The sequence below is a fragment of the Mchenga conophoros genome, linkage group LG11 (genome assembly GCF_057382185.1).
Source record: "Mchenga conophoros isolate Kocher_MC1m ecotype Shallow Benthic linkage group LG11, M_conophoros_male_GT1.1, whole genome shotgun sequence".
NCBI classification, from domain to species: Eukaryota; Metazoa; Chordata; class Actinopteri; order Cichliformes; family Cichlidae; genus Mchenga; species Mchenga conophoros.
This window is the reverse complement of record NC_140536.1, coordinates 15,828,660-15,840,173: the sequence shown is the minus strand read 5'-3', so window position 1 is coordinate 15,840,173 and position 11,514 is coordinate 15,828,660. Positions and strand designations below refer to the sequence as shown.

The 11,514-nt window shown below is 37.3% G+C and overlaps 2 protein-coding genes across 2 annotated transcripts; one reads left to right on the top strand and one right to left on the bottom strand.

The window, feature by feature from the left end:
* The first annotated feature begins 2,076 nt into the window (after positions 1-2,076).
* LOC146563805 (uncharacterized) lies at positions 2,077-8,777 on the top strand. Its single transcript, XM_085291114.1, has 11 exons — positions 2,077-2,376; positions 2,565-2,627; positions 4,461-4,886; positions 5,093-5,153; positions 5,733-5,868; positions 6,091-6,186; positions 6,414-6,706; positions 6,988-7,211; positions 7,496-7,694; positions 7,809-7,998; positions 8,251-8,777. The coding sequence occupies exons 1-9, from the start codon at positions 2,275-2,277 to the stop codon at positions 7,598-7,600; spliced, it is 1,506 nt and encodes a 501-aa protein (XP_085147240.1). The 5' UTR covers positions 2,077-2,274; the 3' UTR covers positions 7,601-7,694; positions 7,809-7,998; positions 8,251-8,777.
* A 123-nt stretch (positions 8,778-8,900) lies between these two features.
* Positions 8,901-11,276, bottom strand: LOC146563804 (uncharacterized). Its single transcript, XM_085291115.1, has 3 exons — positions 10,977-11,276; positions 10,726-10,788; positions 8,901-10,374 (listed from the first exon to the last, which is right to left on the bottom strand). The coding sequence occupies exons 1-3, from the start codon at positions 11,076-11,078 to the stop codon at positions 9,262-9,264; spliced, it is 1,278 nt and encodes a 425-aa protein (XP_085147241.1). The 5' UTR covers positions 11,079-11,276; the 3' UTR covers positions 8,901-9,261.
* Positions 11,277-11,514: the final 238 nt, after the last annotated feature.

The following is an 11,514-nucleotide window of genomic DNA, read 5'->3' as shown; positions in this document are numbered from 1 at the left end:
TAAACAGTAAAATACTTAAAGTTGTGCATCAGATATAATAATAATCATATTTTTTAAATTTAAAAATGTAGTAAATGAAAGATCTATAAAAGGTAACACATACTTTAGGTACATGCATAACACGCACATCTAATGCAAATGACACACCTTGTGCTGTTTTAGACTCTTCACAATTGAATGGCCCAAGAGTAATATATATTCATCAGCGTCATTTTTCACACCCACACGTTGAGGAATGAAAACAACCCATCCATGCACGTATATAGACACACTCACAGCTTTGATGTATATTTCCATTAATTTATCGGGCAGGGGTGTGGGATGCCGGGAAGGTCACGGGACGTCATGTTTTTAAACTGACAGTGTTTTTTAAGGTACTTGTCAGTCTGGGACGACTGAGCAGAAAAGCTGCTACCCTACATCCACACTGTGTGGAAGAGGGAGTGTAGGGAGGGGAATGGGCAGGCATACAAGTGAGAAAGCCAAGGGGAAACGTCAGTGGGATGATAGAGAGGAAAGAAATTGGAAGAAACTGTGGGCATGGATTGAGAGCAGGAGGAGAAGTGGGCTACAGAAAGCAATGTGAAGGGAGCAAAGATGGAGTGAAGGGTGGAGCACGTTTTTCCACGGAAGTGAAGAAAAAGTTTTAAAAAGACTGCATGCTTGGTAAAAACATAATGGCTAATAATAATGATAATAATATGATATTACTTTGGATTCATCTCTCAAAGGCCTCTACTGTTAATAGAGCATTGAAAATGTATGTGCCCACTCACTGCAGAAGTGATTCCACTGCATCATCTGATCTGTGTGATAAATTCCAGGGTAAATTAATTGTAGCACTCAGCTTCTGCTGGAAATTTGATGTGTATTATCTGCTTAAATAAAGGAGAACATATTAAGATGTGACCACGCCTTGTATTTAGAAATTTGATGTTCATGAAAATGACAGAGTAAGTTGGTATGCTTATTCCAATTATTCATTCGATTCAAGTAAAGGTTAGGCCTCTTTGCTCTTTGAACAGATCTTTTTAAACTACATCCTTCTCCATGCTCCTGGACCTCCCATGGCTGCCTTTGCCTCCATTTGCATTCATTTTCATGATTGCTCCATGCCTGTCTCCTTTTCCCCACCTCTCCCTCCTATTACCTGCCTGTCCACTTGACTTTGCATCACTCTGCAGACAGAATTCACCATACTCGCCTCCTTTTCAAAACCACAGGCATGGTTGAGGGGAGCTGTAGTTGAAATCGTTCAAGTGTGCTCATTCGCGTTTTTTAAGGCTTGTCATTTCACAATTCTACCTTTTCCAACGCTGCTGTCGAATAGACGGGGATTAATAGGCATCACCTCAGTGCTCCTCAGAGTGGATTTTTGCCTTGCCTTTGAAATTATTAAAAGAAAATTCAATTTTCTGTGGAATACATGTATTTTAAAACATATTTTCTAACTGACAGGATATCTTATCTATGACATTTAAAAATCAAGGCAACTAAGGTTTTTTTTCCTTTTTACTACACATGTGAGCTTGACACAAATGTTTTTGCTTTTCATCTACAACAACTTTTTTCTCCCCAGCGCAACTATGGGGCGCCGTTTGTAAACTGAAACATGCCGAAATTAACAGCAACATTTTTCCACATTTAGCTCTAAATCTTACAAAAACATGTTTTTTCGAGTCATTTTTTACAACATTTAGTATAATATTTGTAACTTTTCATATTTAAAACAGGATTTTAAATGTTAAATCTAAATGCTAAATGTTAAATGTAAATATTATATTTAAATGTAAATGTTAAATGTTAAATGTAAATATTATATTTAAATGTAAATGTTAAATGTTAAATGTAAATATTATATATAAATCTAAATGTTAAATGTTAAATCTAAATGTTATATATAAATCTAAATGTTAAATGTTAAATCTAAATGTTATATATAAATCTAAATGTTAAATGTTAAATCTAAATATTATATATAAATCTAAATGTTAAATGTTAAATCTAAATGTTATATATAAATCTAAATGTTAAATGTTAAATCTAAATATTATATATAAATCTAAATGTTAAATGTTAAATCTAAATGTTACGGGAAACTAAATATTTAGCTAATATGCAAATTTATTGTACGGGTCAACGGAAATACCAAAATAAAAGCTTCAAGAAAACCTCCCGCGCTAAAGTGTGCCGGTCGCGGTCAGGTTCTGTGTTTGCGCTCCTCTTACGGTCACTTTTGACTGCCATGAGCTGCTTCGACTATTCCCTACCAGCATGTCCAGCGATTTAGCTGAAAACATTGGAAGAGCCGTTTTGTCGGCCATCCAACGATTCAGCGGTAATGCACCCTCGACCTCACAAACGCCGCAGCACTTGGTAAGTTTATTGTATAGCATTTTGGACGGGTTGATAGCAGTGTTAGCAAAACTAGCAAAGCTAAATTACTTAGCTAGTCCTCAATTATTTCATTTGGTAGGCAGCAGACAGAGATCGAACATCATACAACTCTATTTATTTATTTGGTAGGTAGGTAACAGTCGTTCTTGATGTAAATGTTTCCTTAGGAATCCAGCAATGCACCTGGACCAAGTAGACCTGCCGTCTCCACTGGGATACCATACTGCTCGGTAGGCCTTCTTACACATATCATTTAATTCATTTATCATGAAATTTCCCCTTGTGGGACTAATAAAGGTATGTTATCTCATCTTAGCTGACTGGTTTTGATATACAGTCAGGTTCATAAGTAGTTGGATACAGACACATTTTCTAATGTTGCTTCTGTACATTACCAGAATGAATTAAAAATGAAACTACTCCAATGCAGTTGAAGTGCAGACTTTAAGTTTTAATTCAGTGGGTTGGACTAAATGAATGCATAAAAATGTGAGAGGGAAAAATTAATTTGTAAACACAATCCTATCATTTCAGAGGCTCTAAAGTAATTAGACAAATTAAATAACTGAAAATAAAATGATAATTTCTATTACTTTATTCAAAACCCTTTGTTGGCAATGACAGCCAGAAGTCTTGAAGTCATGGACACCACCAGATGCTGGCATTCCTCCTTACTAAGGCTCTGCCAGGCCTTTACTGCATTGGCTTTCAGTTGCTGTTTGTTTGTGGGCCTTTCTGTCCTAAATTTAGTCTTCAACAACTGAAATGTATGCTCAATTGGGTTAAAATCCAGTGATTGACTTGGCCATTCAAGAATATTCTATTTCTTTACTTTATTAAAGTCATGGGGTGCTTGGACTGTATGTTTTGGGTCATCTTCCATCTTTATTATTAAATGCTTCCCAATCAATGTGACTACTTTTAGCTGGACTTAAGCAGACAAGTATGTCTCTGAACACATTCAGCTGCTTCAGTCCTGTGTCACATATTCAGTAAACACTACCAGTGCCACTGGCAGCCATGCACGCCCAAACCATCACACTGCCTCTGCCATGTTTTACAGATGATGTGGTATGCTTTGGATCATGAGTCGTTCCACCCTTCTCCATACTTTTTTCTTGCCATCATTCTGGTAGAGGTTGATCTTGGTTTTATCTGTCCAAAGAATGTTTTTCCAAAATTTAGCTGGCTTTTACTAGATGTTTTTTTTTTTTGTTAAGTCCATTCTAGCCTTTCTATTCTTGAGGCTTATGAGTGGCTTGCACCTTGCAGTGAACCCTCTGTATTAGGGCTGTTCGATATGACGATATGAAAACATCTATCATTTCATATTATACGCTATCATTTGTTCTGTGGTGTCGCAAAATAAATTTTACGTCAATATTTTTCATCGTTTTGATGGTCACTGTAGTGGCTGTATTAATTTCTTAATTTTCTTTTTTCTGTTATGTTCTCTTTGACCGCATGTTGTCTGTTCACAGTAAAATTTTCAAAATGCAAACACTACGTCTCAAATCAATTCCAGGCCTTTTATCTGCTTAATTGGTAATGACATCATCATTTTAATATGGATACCCTAAATTAAAGCTTAGTCTGCACATCATGTCCATGATATAATTTTGATTGGAATATGTTTCAGTAAACGGGCAACAAAATAAAACTTGTTAGGGTCCAAATACACACTGACCTAATTGCAGGCCTTTGCTACTCTAATTGAGTGCTCAAAGCACTTTATACAACAGATCTCATTTACCCATTCACATGCACAGATTAATACAAGCACTTTTTCTGTCCAACATTCGCACACAGTCATAGTCGGATAAACTCATTGGGAGCTCTAGATTAGAGCACCTGGGAACTGAATCACCAACTTGACCAACAATCACCAAATGCTAATCTACAAGATACAAAAGGTTCAGTTTTCTGTGTAATGGGTAGACAATAGTAAGATGGTCTGAGTCTACAGTTTGTTTGTTTGTTTTTAATGAACAGATAACAGAAACCTTACGGATGTATTGTAATGCATAGGTGTCTATCTGTATCTGTGTTTGAATTCATTTCAGGTTCCTCTTCCATCAGTTCCTCAAGCTCATGCTACGCGCTCACATTTTGTGAGAAAAAACAAGACCTGCAAACACTATACAAAAGATGTTGTGTGCTTGCCCTTGTCTTCAGCATCAACGTTTCTCATACCGAGAGGAGATTCACGAGCAAAACTAGCACAAGATGGCCTTATTGGGAAGATCTCCTTTACATCTGACTGGTCTGAAGCACAACTTAGAGAAGAAATAGCAGCAATCTTCAGAAGAACATTTGCACTGTCAACTGGCCAGACATTCCCTTTTGAGTATTTGAGTACAATTAGAGGATGTAAACGACTAATGAAACCAAATGTTTCTAGCAGTTTTCTTTGGGGTGGCCAAGAAGTTGGCTCGATTTGTTCCACCACCTGCCTCTATATAATGGCAGGGATACAAAAACCTGCACAGGTAAACATTTTATATTGCAGTGCAGAAATATTTATTGTCTAAAAAGTGAGTCTGTTCCCTTAACATAATTTTATTAATTGTATTAATTAATATTGCAGTTTCAGCAGGTGTAAACAGTTTTTAGTGCAGCCATGTGCCTCTGTGTTACCAGTGATTTGGTGCAACTGTATTTGATTTTATGTAGAACATGCTTTCTTTTCCCTCAGGAGGAACCAGAAGAGCTGTCTGATAGTGACTTTGAAAGTCCAGTCTGCCGGAGAAGACGAGGTATGTGATGTGAATGAAAACCTAGTGAGGTTCTAAGCTCGATGACCAGTTAGATTTTGTTACTGCAGTGCGTAATAATTCCTGGGGGGTTTGTTTGATGAGAGCATCGTTAATTTGTCCGATTGGGGCGATCGTGGCTCAAGAGTTGGGAGTTTGCCTTGTAATCGGAAGGTTGCCGGTTCGAGCCCCGGCTCGGACAGTCTCGGTCGTTGTGTCCTTGGGCAAGACACTTCACCTACCGCCTACTGGTGTTGGCCAGAAGGGCCGATGGCGCGATATGGCAGCCTCGCCTCTGTCAGTCTGCCCCAGGGCAGCTGTGGCTACAACTGTAGCTTGCCTTCACCAGTGTGTGAATGGGTGGATGACTGGGTGTGTAAAGCGCTTTGGGGTCCTTAGGGGGGACTAGTAAAAGTGCTATACAAATACAGGCCATTTACCATTTTAATGTTTACGAATTATCACAGGTGATTACAGCCAAGGAGGAATATGTGCCCAACTTTCACTTAAACTAATATAAGGATATATAAAGGCTGTTAACATTATGAAGCAAGTCATGCTGACCTTCTTTCCTTTGTTCAGTGCATCATGCGTTGTCTACAACACCAGGTGAAAGTGAGGCCAAGCATCAGGAAACAGAGAGCTGCATTCAAGAGAGTGAAAATGAGGGACAGGCAGAGGGACAGCAGATGTTTCCATATAATGTGGCAGAATTTGTGTAAGCTGTTGTCTAGGGGTTAAAGAAATCCTTCATTTTAGATGTTGTTTAGGATATTGTTTTGATGCAAGTTTCCAATTTGCATGTTTGGGGTTTTTTTGCTGAATGACTGCAACTTTAGGATTTACATTTAATTTTTTTTTTTTTTTTTTAATGATGTAGTGTGAGAAATTCTTCAAGGCTGACATGTTTTATGATTTCTAATATCTCTTATCTACTTAGCCCTATTTTTCTGGAGGAAGATGAAGCTCTTGAAGAGGCAATTCAGCGTAGCCTCCTAGAAGAGTCTGATAGACAGAGTGAAGTTCATATTTCAAGGTAAGATTTGAAAGTAACCTTTGATAATTGAATATTTTATTTGCATCTTTACTTGCATCATTTTTTTGCAGTTACACAATTACAAAGGTAATTGCTCATTTCTGACTAATTTAATATGGACTATCACAACATAATTATATGTTGTAACTCTGTGCACTTGAGTCAAATGTACAGCAAATTTCCATTTTTCCCCAAGATCTGTTTGTCATTGTCCCTTTTTTATATAGGTCTTTTAAGAAGCTCAGCAAAGAAGAAATTGAAGGTCTTCTTAGAGCTCATAGTGAGAAAGTCATTACACCAGGAACAAGACAACTCCATATCAGTCGAGCCAATGTGTGGTCGACTGCTTTGCGTCAGTTCAAGAGACCCAAGTTTGCAGAAAGCTGTGAGATGCTTTATGTCACATTTGCAAGCGATGAACATGATACAGAGGAAGATGCTGCTGACCTTGGGGGGCCAAGGCGGGAGTTTTTCCGTTTACTGGTGAAGGCCATCTTTCAGGACAGTGGTGCTTTTGAAGGTAATAGGATTTCACAGTCAAACTAACTAACTTACTTACTCAAGGCCTAAAGGCTTGTTGACGACACTCGTTTTTATAATGTTACAAACGCAACAACCACCTGATCTGAACATTGTTTGACAGAACATTAACAAGTTAATAAATGACTACAGATAATAAATCTGTTATGTTCTGTGTGTCTGAAACAGTAAAAAAAAAAAGTAATACATTTTTGTCTGTCAATCTCAAGATATCAGTTTGGGGTCTGTACAGAATATACTTTTTTGTGTGTTATTTTTCAGCTACACCAAATGGATGCACACTGAAATTTAACATCCTACACTTGCAAAATGGAGTATATCGAACCATTGGCAGGATGTTGTCCACGATAATAGTGCAAGGTGGAGAAGCACCTGCCTTTCTCTCTCCACATGTAGTAGACTACATTGTGTCAGGAGACATTCTTCAAGTACACCTAACACCGGATGATATAGGTGACCCTGAGTTAAGAGAGAATCTGAAAAAGGTGAATTGCAATATTATAACAAGAATATTGTAATATTTCCTATATTCACAAGTCTTCTGGTCTTCTTTTATAATATATAATAAATACACTTTTGGTTATTAGAGGCAATTCCATGTATTATATTTTCAATTTGTTTCCTTTTTGTTAAAAAAAAAAATATTGGTGAAATACAGCCAAATAAACCAAAACAAAAACGTTTCGAGTCCAATTAAAATGAACCATCTGCAGTATTTGTGTACACTGGTAAAAAACAAACATTTAAAGTGTTTTTCTTAAATATTTAGGTTGTAAATGCAACAACTCAACATGATTTGGAGGAAGCAGTCAGCTGCTGCGACTCATGGCGATATCAAGTTGAAGGTCTTCCACACAGTCACCATGGCCAATAAAGATCTGTTTGTGAAAAATGCAGCTCTATACCTTGCAGTTCTGCAACGGCAAAGCTGTTTCGATCAACTAACTGATGGCTTGTCCTACTATGGAGTGAGAGTTATATTTTTTCTGTATCAATTGGTCATTATTTTATAATCATTTAGAGTGAGCTACTTTTTATATTTAAAACTGGAATTTAACCATTATTTAAACTTTTCTGTCTAGATTTTATCACTCCTGAGAGAGAACCCCAGTTTGCGTGTTCTGCTTGACCTATCGGGGGAGGACAAAGATCTGACAGCCAGTTTAATTGCTGGGGTTCTCAGGCCAAGCTATTCTGTCCTTGGGAGCAACAGAAGAGTTAGAGAGGAGCTGATGGTGGTCAAATTTCGGGAATTTCTCCAGTGTGTCGAAAGTAAGCAGAAATTCACATAATGTAGTCTGGCCATGAAACAATTCGGGACACTAAAGTAAAACTTTGTCTTTTTATGTCACATGCGCGCACACAAAACAGGAATAAAGATGTATGATAGCTTACAACTGACAAGCAAGGCAAAGACAGAACCTCTGTATTTTTTATAAAAACATTAGCCATCATTTAGTTGTTAGCTCAAGCTTTAACTATTTTAGTGTCCCCAGGTTAACGGTGGTTTTTCTTTGTTTTTAGATGAAGAGCTGAGAGACTCACTTGGAGAAAGGACTCTTACCAAGGATGAAGAGGCATTTGTGAAGGCTTTGAGGCCTGGTCACATCTTGGCTTTTGCCACCGGGAGCAGCAAGGTTCCAGCCATAGGTTTTCAACCAGCTCCTAAAATAACATTCATTCACGATGAAAGCAAACATCTCCCGATTGCACACACATGTGCAAATGAGCTTCAGCTTTTTGTGAATGAAACAACAATGGCTGATGATGATGCTTTTCATTACTGCTTCTTAGTAGCACTCATGAATGGAGCTTTATTCAGCACCATCTAAACATGTTCCAAAAAAAGTGAAATTAAAATGGTGGGTTTGTTAACTCTAATCCTGTTCATTAATTGTAGTTTCAAGTAACTTTGCTTCATACAAGATAGTTGAAATAAATTCTGACTGCATTTAATGTTGAAATGTAATAATTTTCAAAGCTTCAATAGATTTATAAAAATGCTAACTCTGTATTTTCAACGACAAATCAATAAAGTCACTGGTGTAATACAATAATTTTATTAAGCTTTTCTTTTTTAAACAAGGACACTTCAAAACAGTTTATGCACAGAGTATACTAAACATGCTTTGTAGAACAAGCCAGGATTACTTAGACATCTAACAGCAACATTTATTAAGACTATTGCAACTTTACAATGATTAAAACAATACTGTAGATAATCTTGTGAATTGATTTAAAGACTGACTGTTCCGTGTTGATAATTTTCACTGTTATACTGTATTACAGTGTGAATTTGATCTTTACTTCAATCTGAATAACTGGTTTTACCCATAAACTAAAAGTGGTTGTAGCCTTCTGAATAGCCTATGAGTCACTGTCAGTCATTAACTCTGAGTCCTTATGTGGCAGGAGGCATCACTGCTAGAGGGGAGGGGCTTCTGCAGTAGTACAAAAACTGCATTTGCTGTACAGCATTTAAGAATATTAAGTGTCATCACTCTTTAGAACATCACTGGTATCCTGTGGTTGAGGTCACACATTTACAAGTTTGTTAAAAATATACTGCTGTGTTCGTTGAAACAATGTTTTACCATTATTGTTGTCTTCTTCAAAAGGGTGAATGCTTGTATATAGCTCTTGTAAATCGCTGTCATTTAATGGGACAAACCTACTTTCAGAGTTTGACAAGGAGAGTATGGAGACCTCTGCTGTAGAAAGTTCTGGGTTGTGACGATGAGACACATGAGTTCCGCAGGCAAAAAGCTGGATGGGAGTTCTATTACCTTCAGTGGAAACAGAGTGATTGTTATATCCAGCTTTGAATTCCTTCAAAGTGCGGTTGATTCGTGGTAGAAACACATAATGAAGGCAAAATAGGTCTGTTGCATTTTCTAAGTCTAGGATACCAAGTGATTCCAATTCATAAAATATAGGTGCATAAATGCAGCTACAGTTGTTGTTGTTGTTGTGGTTGAAACGCTCAATCCTCTGGTTGTGCACAGAACTTCCCATTAAGACAGAGCTTTCACCCCTGCTTGCTCGCATGTCCTCCCAAATCTGAGCATTCTCTCCTCCGTGATCAGTCCTGATATGCAGGGGTCTGCCAAATTGTCCAACAGCTGCAGTAAAGAGGGCTTTCACAGTCTCAGCTCGATTATTGCTGGAGCACTGAAGAAACATCAACATCCTGCTGTATCCATCTATTGCACCATGAACAACAAACTTCCAACGAATCAGTTTGTGATTTCCATCTATGTGCCATATGAAATTTGGATGAGGCACAGAATATACTCGCCGAGCAACTGCAGTTCTTCTCCTGGATAGAACACCAGCCGAGTCCACCCTCCGCAGTGACTTTCTTACGCGCCATCTTTGAACCACTATGTTTTTGGAACGCAGATGACCCATCAGCATCACTTCTCCAACATTTGGATGTTCAGTTTTTATTTGGGACACTATCTGATCTAACTCATGGTCACTGATTACATTGAATTTTGACTCTGAGATATTATAGTCTTGCAGTAACTTATACAGAGTGGGCCTGGAGATGGAAAGGATAGATGCAGCTTCAGTAAAAGATGTTTTCAGGGAAAGAACATTTTCCAATTCCTCTTTGGAAATCTGAAGCCTTCCTTGGTAACCATCCTAGAACACGGCACAGAAAATCTCAATGAGCACAATTCTATAACAAAAGATGGGTAATTTGAGGCAATTGTACTGTGACAGATTAGCTAGAGTAATATTTTATCAATAGTTTTAAAATATGAAAGTGAGCAATCAAAAGACACTTCACAGCAAAAACAGTAATAAAATATGACGTAAAACTTGTGAATGTTGTTGGTGGTGATGTGACACTGCTAGTGATGGACCCCTAAGAAGATGAAATGTATGTAGAATCAGAATCATTACTTTGACAGGATTTAATTTAAGGTGACATATTACACCAAAGAAAAAACAAAAATTAGTCAGCTAAATGATATGTGTAAGAAGGCCTACCGAGCAGTATGGTATCCCAGTGGAGACGGCAGGTCTACTTGGTCCAGGTGCATTGCTGGATTCCTAAGGAAACATTTACATCAAGAACGACTGTTACCTACCTACCAAATAAATAAATAGAGTTGTATGATGTTCGATCTCTGTCTGCTGCCTACCAAATGAAATAATTGAGGACTAGCTAAGTAATTTAGCTTTGCTAGTTTTGCTAACACTGCTATCAACCCGTCCAAAATGCTATACAATAAACTTACCAAGTGCTGCGGCGTTTGTGAGGTCGAGGGTGCATTACCGCTGAATCGTTGGATGGCCGACAAAACGGCTCTTCCAATGTTTTCAGCTAAATCGCTGGACATGCTGGTAGGGAATAGTCGAAGCAGCTCATGGCAGTCAAAAGTGACCGTAAGAGGAGCGCAAACACAGAACCTGACCGCGACCGGCACACTTTAGCGCGGGAGGTTTTCTTGAAGCTTTTATTTTGGTATTTCCGTTGACCCGTACAATAAATTTGCATATTAGCTAAATATTTAGTTTCCCGTAACATTTAGATTTAACATTTAACATTTAGATTTATATATAACATTTAGATTTAACATTTAGATTTATATATAACATTTAGATTTAACATTTAACATTTAGATTTATATATAACATTTAGATTTAACATTTAACATTTAGATTTATATATAATATTTAGATTTAACATTTAACATTTAGATTTATATATAATATTTAGATTTAACATTTAACATTTAGATTTATATATAACATTTAGATTTAACATTTAACATT